The sequence below is a fragment of the Mus caroli genome, unplaced genomic scaffold (assembly GCF_978045245.1).
Source record: "Mus caroli unplaced genomic scaffold, Mus_caroli_1 scaffold_8, whole genome shotgun sequence".
Taxonomy (NCBI): Eukaryota; Metazoa; Chordata; class Mammalia; order Rodentia; family Muridae; genus Mus; species Mus caroli.
In genome coordinates this window covers 135,583,762-135,600,697 of record NW_028227263.1, presented here as the reverse complement: position 1 = coordinate 135,600,697, position 16,936 = coordinate 135,583,762, and the positions used below count along the sequence as shown (strand labels likewise).

General features: G+C 35.6%; 1 protein-coding gene across 1 annotated transcript; it reads right to left on the bottom strand.

The window, feature by feature from the left end:
• Positions 1 to 5,072: 5,072 nt before the first annotated feature.
• On the bottom strand, positions 5,073 to 12,677 carry LOC147003651 (vomeronasal type-2 receptor 116-like). The gene is given in 5 exon segments (XM_085841060.1): positions 5,073 to 5,315; positions 6,812 to 7,621; positions 9,365 to 9,448; positions 9,450 to 9,657; positions 12,481 to 12,677. Coding segments are annotated over 5 exon segments (1,542 nt in total).
• Between the last annotated feature and the right edge of the window lie 4,259 nt (positions 12,678 to 16,936).

The window sequence follows — 16,936 nt, the reverse complement described above, 5'->3', positions numbered from 1 at the left end:
CCAGCTGTAAAAATAAATCTTAAAACACGTACTGTATGTTATACATGATCCTCTGTGATGAATATTTGGCAGCATAGTTTGTTTATACCAGATTCACCAATAATGGGCGATTAACCCTCTGCTGAATGTCAAGCACCATGCTGGTCACCATCACATAAGATAATAAAAGCTGAAAGCTTTCCATCCCTGACTGAAACATCCTTACTCAGTGTTTGCCCATCTAAAACGTTCTTTTATACAAAGTCAAGAAATGTGGGTAAAAACGTAACTCGTGGGTAGAGCACCTGCTCAGCGTGCACGCGGTCTGGGAGGCATTCCCAGCACCACAGAAACAACCAGGCCACACAGCCTGTAGTCCCAGCACTCGGGAGGCAGAGGCAAGATGATCTCTGTGAGGGAGGTTAAGGCCAGTGTAGTGTACACAGCCGTCCAAGTCAGCTAAGCCAACACGATAGTCAGACCCTGTCTCAAACAATAGCAGCAGCAGCAACCACCAAAACAAAACGGCAGCAGAGATTGATAGTCAGGTAAAAGTAAAAGATAAAAGTGCATGAGAAAGCCTCTAAGAAACCATATTTTAAGTCTTTTCACACACAAATAGGTATATGGGGCGATGCCTATGAAAACAGCTTAATTTAGCAATTCTTTTTTTTTTTTTTTTTTTTTTGGTTTTTGGTTTTTCGAGACAGGGTTTCTCTGTATATATAGCCCTGGCTGTCCTGGAACTCACTTTGTAGACGAGGTTAGCCTTGAACTCAGAAATCCACCTGCCTCTGCCTTTCATTCTTCCTTTCATTCTTTTTTTGTTTTGTTTTTTTGTTGTTGTTGTTTTGTTTTTTTTGAGACAGGGTTTCTCTGTATAGCCCTGGCTGTCCTGGAACTCACTTTGTAGACCCGTTTGGCCTCAAACTCTGAAATCTGCCTGCCTCTGCTTCCCAAGTGCTGGGATTATAGGCACATGCCACCACGCCTGGCTCCCATCATTTTCTTTAACTGTATATTAACCCTTTGTTATATTTGAAGACTATTTTGAGTTAGAGTATGGAAAGTCTGCATACTTTTGTACTTTATGATATTTTATTTTAAGGTAGTGTCTCCATATCACACATGGCTGTTTTGGACACACAATATAGGGTAGACTGGGACAAAAGAGACAGAGATTTTCAGGTTTTGTCTCTAAAGTGCTTGGATGAAAACATGAATCCCAAAAACAACCTGACATTATTTCTGACTTTCATAGATAAAATTTCCTCTGCATGTATTATAGTATTGGAAATAGTTTTGTGAAAGAAAATGTTCTAATATAAATATAGGTTCCTTCTGTTCTATCACTATTTTTGTTTCTTTATCTATGAATTAATGTTGGAGTTGGCTATGAGCCATTTCTGAAGGTTTTTTGGAAAATAATGTAATTCTATATTTTGTCGTGTATTGCATTTAATGGAACTGCATATATTGAAGTATGCTTGCATCCCTGAAATAAATTCTCCCTTAGAGGAAGAAAACAGGGGGAGGGGAAAAATAGGACAAGAATCAGGTATGGTAGAAGATGGAAGATGTGTACAGAGGTCAGGAAATTGAACAGAGGTGTATAGCAATCAGGGATGGGGTTCTTTGGGAAGCAACCAGAAAGTCCCAGATGCCAGGAAATCAAGAGCATCCCAGGAACCCACAAGGATGACATTAGCTGAAATATCCCAGAATCAGAAAGAAGAGTCTGTTGATACCATATCCACAGGTTAGGCATGCCCCCCCCCCCAGTTGAGGAATAGGGCCACCCACACATCTACAAAATCACACCCAGAATTGTTCCTGTCTAATGGAAATAATGGGGCAAAGAGTAGAGCAGAGACAAAAGGAAAGGACACACAGAGACTACCCCACCTGGAGATCCATCCCAAATGCAGTCACCACACCCAGACACTATTGTGGATGGCAAGAAGTGTTTACAAACAGTAAATACAGCTATCTGATACAGCTATCTCCTGAGAGGTTCTGCCAGATCCTGACCAATACAGATATGGATGCTCACAGTCAAGCATTGAACTGAGTACAGGGACCCCAATGGAGGTGTTAGGGGAAGGACTGAAGGAGTTAAAGTTTCCTATCTGTCATCAATGGGAGGGGAGTCCTTTGGTTCTATGAAGGCTTGATGTCCCAGTGTAGAAGAATGCTTAGGTGCTGAGGAAGGAGTGGGTAGATGGGTGGGAGAGTACCCTCATAGAAGAAGGGTAAGGGGGGATGGTATAGTGGGTTTGTGGAAGGGAAACAGGGTAAAGGAGTAACATTTGAAATGTAAATAAATGAAATCTCCAATTTAAAAAATTGAAAAAAAAAAGCCACACATAGCAACATCACAATAAAATTGGGAGTATAATTCATGGGTAGCTTCTAGCCTAACACATACTAGGTTCAATCTTTAACTCTAAGAAGGTAATAAACAACGGTAAAATAAGAGCAGTTTTTTTTTTTTTTGGTTTGTTTGTTTTGTTTTGTTAAGGCTTTATATGTCTTACTTTTATTAAGCCAATGGCAGCTGGGCAGTGGTGGTACACACCTTTAATCTGAGCATTTGGGAGGCAGAGGCAGGCAGATTTCTGATGTTGAGGCCATAATGGTCTACAGAATGAGTTCCATGACAGCCTGATAATATAAATAGTTTTTGTTTTGTTTTGTTTTGATTTTTTTTTGTTTTTGATTTTTTTTTGGCTTTAGCCTCTTGTATACCAGTTGAATGTTAGGTATATGATTGCAAATTTTTCCCATAAAATCCCTACTACATATCAGGCCTTATTGAAGGCACAAAGGTAAAAAATAATAAAGTTGTATATATATATATATATATATATATATATATAATATAAACTTGCTATTTACTTACTGTTTCTACATATAAAATATTAATGTAAACTCTGATAAATGATACTCATATTTTCATGCAGTGTGCCACATAGATACATATGAGGAGTATCTAACAGTCATTTATTGTCATGTAGTGCTTCCTAAATAATTTATAAGTAGCACAGCTCCAAAAATAACAATTTTCAGAGTGAATGATAAAGAGTTGACAAAAATCCAAAGTAGAAAAGAGAATGAGCCAGCCAGGATTATCAGCAGTTGTGGAGGTGTATTTACTCTGATTAGTCTGCAAGCAAAACTGAGAATTGGTCTCATCCCACAAACCTCAAGAAATCCTGTCTACAATAGAGGAAATAGTCGAGTGGAAGCAATGAGTTGGTCTCATTTGGGCTCAAATATCAATGTGATTGTATTTTCACACTTTTGCTCCCAAGTCCTGAGTGCATTCAGTTTATATAAGATTAATTTCCAGGTAGGGGAACAGGGCATTTTTGAGTCACAAAAATTTTCCTACTGACCCTTGTATTTGGTAATTATGTTATGGTTAATCAGTGATAAAAGAAGATATCAACAGTGTTTGACTACCAGATTCTTGTGTTTTGGCTGGCTTTGAAAAGGACAGTCTATTTCAAGGTGTTTGTGTAGAATTCCCATTGACATATAACATCACTTTGTCCAAGGAATTCCTTTTGCAGTTTGACATTAATATTTTATAGGCGCTTCTTCTTATGTTTTTTACATGCAAATGTGGAATAAATAATTTGTATCAGTTGTTCCAGATGTTCTGATTATCGAATTGACAGTTTGAATTATATTTTCAAAAAATAAAGTATTCCTAGTCCTAAACTGGGAATAACTGTCACTCAATTGTCTATCACTAACTCATGCTTCACTCACTACTATTCATATGAGGTATGACGTAGGATTTTGTGGTCTTTTCACCTAGCTCAATTTCATATGTCTATTTACTATAATGTGTTATGTAAATTTTGTCCTATTATGATGGCTAAGTTTTGTTTAACCCTGTTTTATTTTATTATTCTCCCATAGAATCATGTCATTTTCTAATGAGTGACATAAAGTGGATCTAATGAAAAAGGAAGGAAATAGGAATATTAACTATGATATATTTGCCAGTAGAACTGACAATTGTTCACATCCAAATAGAAGTAATGGAAACTGTAATTAGGATATATTATGTGAGAATAACAAGTTATTTTCAATAAATAAAACAATCAAAATTAAAAGAAAATCTCCCTGTTCTCAGAGAATGATCTTTTTTGTGTGTTTTGTTCTTTTGGTAGGTTTTTTTGTCAAGAATTTTCCACATATATCCATCAAATGTATTGATCTTGAATGACCTTTTTCCCTCTTATTAAACATTATACTGTTTTCCTCCATTTTTTTTAATAAAGAAAAGTTCTCCTCTTGTATATGAATGTGTCTTCCTACCCTCTGCAGGCAACTTAGGAATGTCTTAAAAAATAAACCAGTTTTGTTGTCTTTGATTTCATTTATAGAATGTTAACAAAAAAGTTCAATGATAACTGAAAATTATTTGTTGCTTTTGTCTGGTTGCTGTTATTGCTGTACTTGAGGTGTGTTAATAGCCTTTATTTTTTCTGTTGTTCTAGTGCTGTCTATAGGTTCCTTTGTCCTTCTGGTCATCTTATGTAAAAGAGTGAATGGATTCTTCAAATTTACTAAAAAGTCTTGTTTCTATGAATATGATTTTCTGTAATTGTGTTCATTAGTGAATGTGGTGAATGTCCTTTTATTATATGGTAAACATTTTTGGATATAATGACAAGGGTTAGCAATTATGACTATTGGTGTTTCATAACTGTAACATTAGCCTCTTTCATATCAATACCTATTCCAGAAGTTTAAGGTAAGTGAGGAGATTACTGTTTCATTAGAGCAATTATTTGAAGAAAATTTTGTTTAATTTAAAGGAAAGAATATCTAACAGTGGTGAAGAACAGTTTTTTTTCTTATTTTTTAAATTTCAAAAAATGGTTCTGATATGACAAAGGTATATTTTATGCATGTTTGAAATCTTCAAATAATTGGTAAAAATGTGAACAATGAAAAAAAGAAATATCATACTGGAGACTAGAAATTGTTTCCTTATGTGACTAAATTGTTCATTTCAATATGTTGCCGTGTATTCATCTGACAGTGTTTACTGCTCTGCATTATAAACCAGTAAGCTAGCACACACTTACGTTTCTTCTTCCTGTGGCCAACTCAATCATGTCTACATAAAAGTGAAAGTGTCGACCATGTGGCAAATATGGGCTGAACTTTCCTAACTTCATCTTCATCCCAAGGTGTTGTGAGAGATTCCCAAAGTGAATAATGTCATATTCATCCTGCATTATTACTCTTTGCTTCATAAACACTCTGTCCCCAAGAGGATTAGTGAAGTAGGTCCTTCTTAGAAAGGAGTTTACCTAAAATACAAGCATTGCACTATAATGTATATATCATTCCTTCAAGTCATAAAATTCATTCTGAGTTCATAGCAAAGGCAAACATATTTAAAGAAAGAAAGAAAGAGAGGAATCACAACAAATGCAATTTCATAAATGAAATTATCACAATATTACAAGAATTTAAGTTTTCTCAGCGAAGAATACCAAACAGAAACACAGAAAAATGCAGATCCAAACACAGGTATGCAACACACACACACACACATACACACACACACACATAAATATACACACAGACCCTGAGAGAGGCTCACATCCTTTCTAAGTCACACATATAGTACAGCTATACATTTATTTACAAACAAATATACATATATGTTGACACACATATGTAAATACTCAGGCAAATGTAAATATTCAGGCAAATAAATGACAATCATTTCCACTCAAATAAAAACACAGATATGAAATCACACAAAATAATACACTGGCACATATACAACCACACACACAGACATACACAGAGAGAGAGAGAGAGAGAGAGAGAGAGAGAGAGAGGGAGAGAGAGAGAGAGAGAGAGAGAGAGAGAGAGAGAGAGAGAGAGAGGGAGAGGGAAAGCAAAACACGGGGAGAGGTATAAATATTTAAGGACCAGCCATGAACTATATTGACACACAGAGATTTTTATACTCACACCTAAAGACAAAAAGGAAGGCAAAGGCCTTGCCAAGTACAAAGAAATAGACAGACACATACTTAGTAAAGCAGGTACAAATTTGTATATGTACTTATAAACACTTACAAATTACATACATTGTACACAATGAAACCTACTCTGACAAAACCCCAAAGAAACATACACACATATATAAACAAACACTTATAGAAAGAAATTCCTACATAGAAAAAATTGTTGCTCACTTCCACTTCCATACAGGAAGATAAACATATATGTTGAAAGTAACACAAATATAAACACAGATACACAGAAAGAGTAGAAAATATACATATACTCAGTGAGAAGGATACATTCACACATATAAACACATTTCTACAGACAGAAATGAGTACCAACACTATTTCTTGTTTAGTTACTCTCAGAAAACCCAGAATGTTCTCCAGAGCCTACACTCTTGGCAGAATCACTGGATTACACTAATGAAAATAATTCCTCCAAATGATTTCCATATAATTGACAAATATAAATAAAACCTCATCTTCTAATCATGGAGAAAATTAAAGAGGAAATACTGTTTATATACAATATTGGAAGGGGCATGCTAATAGATATTTGGGTGCTCTGTATAAAACCACACATTTTCATTGCTAATCTGTGAATTCTCTTTCCAATCACATTCATAACAATCTATAGATTTGCTTTTGTTAAGGTAAAATGTGTGGAAACCTATCTATTTTGGAAAATATTTCTTATTTCTTTAAGTCTGGGCATCTGAAAGACTAAACAACTATGCAATTGAAGCCACCAAACCTCGGCCAATAGAAGAAACTTTTACCTTCAAGCAGTGAGAACTGGCTCCTTTTCCATTGTCTATTGCCTGATTATCAGCCTGTTGCAGATTCATCTCATGGAGGGCATGGGCTATGGCATGCACAGCATTGTATATGTTATGACTACTCTCACTAAAGGTCATGTCAAACTTCTGTTCCATTAGCCAATCAAATGAGGCATCAGATGAATTGTTCTTCAGTATTTTACAGTTAGATGCTGAGTCTTCATAGTTAAAGTATTTCCACTCTGGCATTACTAGATATAAATCTGATTTTCTGAGATGGAACCATGTATGTACAAAATTTTTAAATCCAGAAATCTCACCATGGTGGGGTAGAAAAGTAAGTGATCCATAGAATGTGCCATGACTTATGTCTGTCTTACTGGTAGGGAAATTCCATTGTTTTGTGGTGATCCATATTCTCTGTAAAATGGGAGGTTCCCACATTCTGAAGATCAAATTAATGAAATTGAATGTTTCTCCATAAATGATAATAACATTTGTTAATGACATCACAATTTGGCTGTAGAACATTTCAGTTGTTTGTTGTAAATAAGGTTCAACAGAGATCATTTTCACAAAGGCAAAGCAAATTTCCTTGTTTTCACTCTGTTTCTTCAACTCTAAAAGAAATTGGTTTCCTTGATCGTCATCTGGGATGACAAGGCCAATCCAGTTCCATTTGAAGTAAAGTATGAAGGAGACCATTGCCAAGGCTAGAGATGTGTCCTTTGGGGCCATCTGATAGAGATAGGGATATTGTTCATCATCACTGAACATAGAATGGAAAGGTCCATAGGTAAGCTGAAGGAGCTACAACACAAAGAGCAGCATGAGGTGTTGTGCATGTGAAAACACTTGTAATCATATTTACCTGCAAACAGTTGATTAACTGTGACTTTTTCTCTCATCTCTGATTCAAATTAGCAAACATGGAAGCCTGGCACATCCACTTCTAATGGGAACAGCAAGCATAGCTGTTTGACAAAGATGTAACAAATGTATTCACATATTTTAATGACTGCCTTTCTGTCTTCCAGTTTTATTCTTGATATTTGTGTTTCAAATGTTTGAAGGGATTTTATACTTTTACAATTTGGGGATACTTGATTAATATTTTTTAAAAAGGCTTTTATGCCATAATCCATAAATACTTCTAAGATTGAAGAGGAGAGTCCTGTACATAATACTGATATAGCATTTGGAAGAGATATTCTTATATTGCCCTACTTGACAGTAATATTGTACACTAGAGGTTGTGACCCACATAAAACGGCCAGAGATCTCCTTTTTAGGTTTTGTTCTGAATTACTCTGGCAATGTCTGCCTCTGTGCCTCCCCGGGAAACAGACAATAAGATCAAAGTATTTGTAAAAATATAAACTAGATTTTGCAGCCTAAAAGTGTTAGCAGCAAATTGGATTAGAAAAACTCTTCTTACTATATACCCAGGCAATTCTGGTGCAAAATATTTGGGATTCATAAGTTGTACATCTTGAGGAAAATATATAGAAATGAAGTTAGATTGACTTGTATTTGTCCTCCTTCAAAAGTGATTATAATGTTTTAAAAATCTTCATGTGGAAAAATATGGAAGAATGAGGTATTGGAACCCCATAACTCCTCTTTCTTAGAAAAGTTAACTTGTGAAGTTCTAATCTTGTATCTTACGATGTGGAAGCAAAAGGAAAAAAAACAAGATAAAACATAGCAATAAATTAGACAGAGTATATAACAATATTATATACTGATAATAATATAATAATTTAAATTAATTCCATTAATAATATCATCATATTATTAAAGAAAATGACTTATTACAGGTATAGCACTATGGGTGTGAAATTATTGCCAGGGATGTAATGTCAATTTAAATTCTGACTTTTAATAGTTGGTCATACACTCACAGGTAGTCAAATGACCATCTCCACAGACTGGATTGGAGCTTTTCATCCTTTCTAGTACCACTGAAATGTCATGAGTTGCCATATTAAGAAGGGTATTTCATGCCTTTACAAAAATAAAAATACTCCAGATAGTTAAAAGTTAGGTTATAGAGAAAATGTTGGTAAAATTTATTTCTGTTCCATCACAGTTTTTCTCTGATGACTAAACTTATAACAGCACCATAATTCTATTATTTCATAGTTTACCAATGATAATTTAAGCTTATAACCAAGATGAAGATAACACCTCTCTGGGGACAGAAATAACATGCTCTATATTTTGGAACAGCATGAACAAATCTCTGCTTGCTGAGAATGGTGTAAATAATGAAACACTCTGACTGACAGTCAGTCAAGGCTGTAAGATTCTCTCTTCCACCATGCCAGACTCAATTCTCCATGGCCTCTTCTATTCTGTCTTGCTGGTATCTTTCTACTTCTGGTGGTAGCCCTTAGCAGAAGGTCTAACATGTTTCTGAATAGTAAGTATCCTGGAACTTCCTAGATTGACATAAGCATAAGTCCAACCACATCCATTAACTTTCTTAATAGATATCAAAGTACCCCAAAGAGACATGATGTTAAGAATTCCTGGCCTATGATAACTCACACGTGGGGATAAGAAGCTGTCCAGGTAATTCCAGAAACTTAAAGATGCCTTCCAATTGGGTCCTGAAAGCAGAAAGGAACACATACGTCTCTTCATTACAGAAATAATTAGGGATAGGGCTGTCTTTATTTTTATGAATTAAATATGGTGTAGGTGTTAAAGTTTTTCCATCACAATGGCCCAAACTGTATCTTATAATCAAAGACATATTTGGTAAAAGATCAGGATTTCTGTTGATTTCATCCATTGCAAACACCAATGCCAAAGCATATTTGTGGTTTCTAGTTGTTTTTCTGTAAAAGAGTACAGAGTTTATTATGGACAGATGATTATACATCCACATTTGTACTCAGTAGAAGCACTAAGCTATACTGGAAGTTTCTGCATCTGACATCTAAAGACGGGAACAAATGGCTTTTGTTATAAGATTGGATTGACACATGGACCTGGAAAATAGAAAGCACTTTAAAATTTCATGACAGTGTTGGTCCCATAAATAAGCGATGGTATTGACCTCATCCACAGAGATAATTTCCATTTTTGTTTTTGAGCGCTTGATCAGAAGGTAAAGAGAAAACCACAGATATTGACAAAACAGTAATTCTGATCATGTCTTCATTTTGAAATTATTGAGCAATAAATAAATTTGTTATTAGAGCCACTGAGTTCATGATATTTTCTTGTGAAATTACCTGAATTGTTTAAGGAAATGAAACCATAGCCAGGAGTGGTGTCACACGCCTTTAATCCCAGCACTTGGGATGCAGAGGCAGGTGGATTTCTGAGTTCGAGGTCAGCCTGGTCTACAAAGTGAGTTCCCGGACAGCCAGAGTTATACAGAGAAACCCTGTCTCAAAAAAAAAAAAAAAAAAAAAAAAGAAAGAAAGAAAGAAAGAAAGAAAGAAAGAAAGAAAGAAAAAAAGAAAACAAACCATGATTTATCAATGCATAATTGTCTCTCTCTCTCTCTAGTAACATTTGATTCCTGTACATATAATCACTTACAATTAGTGGCCAAAATTCTTGACACATCCCTTCATATCAAACCTCATGCTGTTATTTTTTCAATCTTTTATTGAAATAAAATATTTTCTAAAGATTTATTTTTAATCAATTCAAATATCAAACACGAATTTGGTATTTGATACATGTCAATATTTAAGTTTGTATGTATTTGAGTAAGGACTATTTAGGTTGTAAGATTGCAATACAACCCAATGTTTTATAAGATACTTTCCTGTAGACTATCCTCAATTCAAATGCACAGTTAGGCATTAGTGGCAGGTGTTTAGTGCGGAGATTAAGGGCTTGTCCCACCACTGATGTATCATTCTCCTAATTTTATTTACAAAGGAATGTGATATATATTCACTCTGAGTATTTTATTCATTATAAATTAATTTCTAGGAAACATCTTTGACAACCTTTGTCATTACACTAAAACAGTACTAGTATCCTACTTAGAACTCGGAAAATAAGGAAATATCTGTGATATTTGTATATGTCAATATTATATGCTTATAATATGGAAGAGATTTTTGTGTAAATTTATGGAATATATTCATTGTTTTTTTTTTAAATGAAAGTGGACCACTAGACCATGGGAGTGGAATAATACCATATTGGGTTTTTTTTATGTTTTTGAAAAGAATAATATCTCCTGTTTTATCCTTGTCATTTCATATAATTTTATCAATAAACTCTATATGTACGCCTGCTTATTTAATGATTAGAATGAAGTAAATACAATCAGTCTTTCACTAAAAATTATACAGCTATTGTGTTTTCATTCTATACCCTATAAAATAGGTCATTTTAGAATATTCTTTACTACCACACACACACACAAATCTCAATTAAAGTTTTACTAATATACAAAATAAATTTGAGAGTAGACGTTGTACAATGCTCAAACTACTACTTTAACTGAAATTTAGGAAACATCAGTTACTTAAGATGTCTGTGTATCCTAGTAGTCTAAAGGGCTGTGTTTTAAAACAATGATCTGCAATCCACAAAAATTGGTATTGATACCACTTTGGTAACATGTGCACTAATATTTACTAAAATTATTGAAATACGTCCCACAAGATTTAGATATTTTAAAAGGGTCAGAGATTAACCAACTCATACAGGAATGGAGAAGACATTTTTCTTAAATAATGACCAAAAAAACTAATAGAAAGCTCCTGTATCACTGTCCTCAAACGTTAAAACTATCCCACAATACAATTGTCACCCATGCCAGTGATAAGGGACATAAGCAGTCACCACTGTTATTGATAGCCTGCCTATTCAAAGAATGTAATCATATCATTGGATTACATAGGTTCCAAATATGGTTTACTCTAAAGAGAGAGTGCCCAGTTGAACTTTGCAAAACATAAAAGCCAGTGATTGTACATAAGTAGTGTGAAGTACAAAGCCACAGTGCTTTTGGATATTATCTTAAAAACTCTTTGATGTCTTCACCCCTAATGAGGTAAATATTACTTGCTCATATACATACAAAGATATCCATCCAGACATTCATATGAAGTAGGAATATTTGAGTGTAAGTATCTTCCCTTTCCAAACCTGATGAAGCTTTAGAAGTCAATAATTGACTACATGCAATGAATTTGAGACAGTAAGTTTGTATGTATGTAAAGTTTTTGACAACGTTATGTGCCATGAATATTATGGGAACCAGAATATGCTCGAGGAGCAACACACTTATGGAAGGACTGTCAGCAGAATTTATGTCCATTTATTTACATGTACGTGGGATAAAACATAATGAAATATTACAGGATCAATTTCAATAAGTCATCTCCGCCTAGAGTGCAATACAAACTGTCAAAAGGCAGGCTTTATGTTAAAGATCAATGTAGATATTCCTTTATTCCAATGCTTCCAATCTTTAAATCACAAGCCACCTGGAAGAACACCAAAACCTCCACTGGATTAATTAAATGGAGAAAATAGGATTAAATCTGTAAAGGAATTAAGGTTGTTTCTTGGAGTTCAGACTTAGCACCAGGACAGAAGACTCAAGAATTTGCCTAATCCTCATCCTCACAGCACTCAAGAAACATTTATGTTCTCATTTCAATTTAAAATACAAATTTACTTACAGAACATTAAGAGTCTTGTTGAAATAATCATTTTCAATGGGTGTCTGAACTGCTGCCAGGATGAAACTACAAGTTTTTCCCACAGATTCATCATTTATTTCATCCAAATTTATTCTCCAAAAGCACCTGGGATCAGTGAAATTGGCCATGAGAAGTGTAATATTAAGGAGGAAGAACACCCCCATGAAAATGAACATATTTTTCCTGCATTAAACCTGGGCAGTGTGGATTGTGAAGTGCCATGCATATCAGCACATCAGATTTCTACCAGCTTTTATTTCTTTGGGCAAAGGAGATGTTTATTGCATATTCGTGATTCATTTTATTTTTAGGTTTCTCTTGAGCCCTGGAAGAAACTTAAATAGTTTCTTCCCTGGGGCTCTGCAACTGGTGTCCACAGCTCATGGAATGAACACGTGTAGGTAAATACTTAGGAGGATAATTCATTCTCAGTCTCCATGATATCATTCATGTTTGTGAATCTGTGGAAGGAAGCCCCTGTGTTCAAATTTGGTCCTTGAAAAGTTTCAACAATCTGATTATGTGACCACAGTTAGAAATGATGTCATTGGATTGAATCAGATTCATAGTGACACATCCAGTACTAGCACAACTGGAGCTACTGAGGACATAGGGGACACTGTATTACACAGTCCAAGTCATGCAGATGCAGTCTCATGTTTATAGTCACTGAGATCCACAGACCATGTAGAATGTGGACTATGTCACAGAAGTGGTAGATAAGAATATCTAAACAAGACCTGTGCTTCCATTATCTTGAGAATCTATAAACAGATCAAATCCCAAGTATAGGTAATCCAGCTCTATCTGAAATCATACATTCTTCCCATATCCACAGTTAATTTACATGGTAAACATTGAGTTTTAAAGGCTCAGCAAGACCCGGAAAATATGCCATGCTTTGTTCTTTATTTCCAATAAAACAAAAAGTCACCCTACCTTCCAAAAATTAATTAGTAATGAAAAAATCACGTTAATATTTGAATTCCAAGCCATTATCTCCCTCCCATGTGCTCCATTTTTTCACGACTAAATAGCTTATGCTGACCCATGTATTATATATAAATGTTTGTTTTCTTTTCCTACATTGTTTTTTGTCAGTTTACATTGAGGTAGTGGCTGTTAAGGAATCTTATTTAAAAATAGGTTTTAAATATCTTAGAAACAAATAGTGACTTGACGGGACACTGTGGTTCAATGTGTAAACTTATCCTATACATTCTTTCTACCCATGTATATTTGGTTGTAGTCTAGAGTCAACAGTGACAATCTTAGCGTTTACTGAATATTGTACACTCATGAACCTGTTTCATTGGATTTGGACTGGAAACAGGCAGAGTTTATATAGGCAGTTCATCAGTTTGGGCGATGATATGCCCCGTTTTATGTCTGAATGACACAAACAAGTTTAGTGTTTTGCATTGTATATTTTTGCATTATGTAAAAGTCACTGTTTTTCCTGTGTATGACTTCTGAATTTCTAATAAATTTAGAGTACAGAGTTGTATCTAGAGGAATTAATTATAATGAAGCACTCCTTCATGAGAATACTGAGGAGGGCTGGGCGTGGTGGTACACACCTTTAATCCCAGCAGTCAGGAGGCAGAGTCAGGCAGTTTCTGAGTTTGAGGACAGCCTGGTCTACAAAGTGAGTTCCAGGACAGCCAAGGCTATACAGAGAAGCCCTGTCTGGAAAAACAACAAAAAAAACAAACAGAGGAAATTTCATTTTCAAGTGTGCAAATGAAATTTTCAGTAGTTCAGATTTGGTAATGTTTTTTGTTTAATAATTATTATTTCCCAAATTGTATCTTATATATCGGGTGTTCGAAGTTTCTGGGATAATATCCACTTATCAGTGACTACATATTGTGTGAGTTCTTTTGTGATTGGGTTACCTCACTCAGAATGATGCCCTCCAGGTCCATCCATCTGCCTAGGAATTTCATAAATTCATTCTTTTAATAGCAGAGTAGTACCCCAATGTGTAAAGGTACCACATTTTCTGTATCCATTCCTCTGTTGAGGGGCATGTGGGTTCTTTCTAGCTTCTGGCTATTATAAATAAGGCTGCTATGAACATAGTGGAGCATGTGTCCTTATTACCAGTTGGAACATCTTCTGGATATATGTTCAGGAGAGATATTGCAGGATCCTCTGTTAGTACTATGTCCAATATTCTGAGGAACCGCCAGACTGATTCCAGAGGGTTGTACAAACTTGCAATGTCACCAACAATGGAAGAGTGTTCCTCTTTCCTCCACATCCTTGCCAGCATCTGCTGTCACCTGAATTTTTAATCTTAGCCATTCTGACTAGTGTGAGGTGGAATCTCAGGGTTGTTTTGATTTACATTTCCCTGATGATTAAGGGTGCTGAACATTTTTAAAGTGCTCCTCAACCATTCGGTATTCCTGAGGTGAGAATTCTTTGTTTAGCTCTGAGCCCCATTTTTTTAATTTGTGAAGCTTTGAAACTCAAAAAGAATGAAGATCAAAGTGTGTAGACTTTGCCCCTTCTTAGAATTGGGAAAAAAACCACCAAGAGAAGGAGTTACAGATACACAGTTTGGAGCTGAGATGAAAGGCTGGACCATCTAGAGACTGCCATATCCTGGCATCCATCCCATACTCTGCTTCGAAATGCTGACACCATTGCATAGACTAGCAAGATTTTGCTGAAAGGACCCAGATATAGCTGTGTCTTGTGAGACTATGCCGGGGTCTAGCAAACACAGAAGTGGATGCTCACAGTCACCTATTGGATGGATCACAGGGCTCTGAATGGAGGAGCTAGAGAAAGTACCCAAGGAGCTGGGGGGATCTGCAACCCTATAGGTGGAACAACAATATGAACTGACCAGTACACTCCAGAGATCATGTCTCTAGTTGCATATGTACCAGAAGATGGCCTAGTCGGCCATCAGCGGAATGACAGGCCCATTGGTCGTGCAAACTTTATATGCCTCTGTACAGGGGAATGCCAGGGGCAAGAAGTGGGAGTGGATGAGTGTGGGAGTTGTTGGGGTATCCTGTGGGGAACTTTTGGTCTAGCATTGGAAATGTAAATGAAATAAGTACCTAATTAAAATTAATAAAAATAAAAATAAATGAATATTTATAGTAACTGGGGATATTTAGTTATAGAGTTTATATAATTAACTTGCATATCTCTTTAAAACTGTATATGTAATAAACATTCAGTATGTGTCATTTTAATGGAACTTTTCTAGTTTAGAATCATCTATTGTATTATAATAAAATAACCTTGAGAATAATTAATGAAGCTTTGTGGAAACAAGTTATAATAGCTATAGAATTTTAAATAAAAACGATTTATTGAAAATAAAAACAATTATTATTTCCAGGAAATTACCATACATTAGTGTTTATTATTACCATGCATTATTGTGTCATTGTGGCACATTGACACATTTGTAGCATGTACTTTGCTGGTATCTGTACCTCCATGACCCATGTCTGTTGCCCATCTTGCTGCTGACTCATTCCTCCATTCAATCCACCTCTTCTCCCTTCAAGACATTCTGTGTCATGCTCAATTTGCAACTCAAGAATGATATATTTCTTTAAATTTTCTAACTATAGGCTTCACATTTCCTTTATTCCTTTATGCCTTCCCAATTCCTTTATGCCTTTTTAGACAAATAATTTCTCACTTTCTTCAGTTTTTTACTTCTAGGTCTATTCTTTTATTTTATTTTTATGTATATGCATATTTTATTAATAATTACTGGTTATTTTATTTCTTTGCATTTCAAATGTTATCCTCATTCCAAGTTTCCCATTTCAACCCCCACAGCACAATCCCCTCCCTTCTGATTTTATGAGGGTGTATGCCCACCCATCCACCCACTCCCACCTTACTGCTCTAACTCTTTCTTCAGAAATAGCATCAAGCCTTCACAAGACTTAGTTCCTCCCCTCCCATTGATGCCAGATAAGCCCCCCTTCGGTTATATATGCAGCTGGAGCCATGGGTCTCTCCATGTGTATTCTTTGGTTGGTGTTTTAGTTCCTGGGAGTTCTGGGGTGTCTGGTTGGTTGACATCATTACTCTTCCTATGGGTTTGCAAACCGCTTCAGGTCCTTTAGTATTTCTTTAACTCCTCCACTGGAGTTCCTGTGCACATTCAGTGGTTGCCTGCAAACATTTGTATCTGTATCTGTCAGGTTCTCATAGTGTCTTTCAGGAGACATCCATAACAGTTTCCTGTAAGCAAGCACTTGTTGATATCAGCAATAGTGACTGGGATTGTTGACTGCATATGGAATGGATCCCCAGGTCGGACAGTCTCTGGATGGCCTTTCCTTCAGTTTCTGCTCTACTCTTTTTCCCTGTGTTTCCTTTAGACAGGAGAAATTCTGGGTTAAAATTCTGAGAAGGGGTGGGGTGAATCCAACCCTCAACTGGTGGC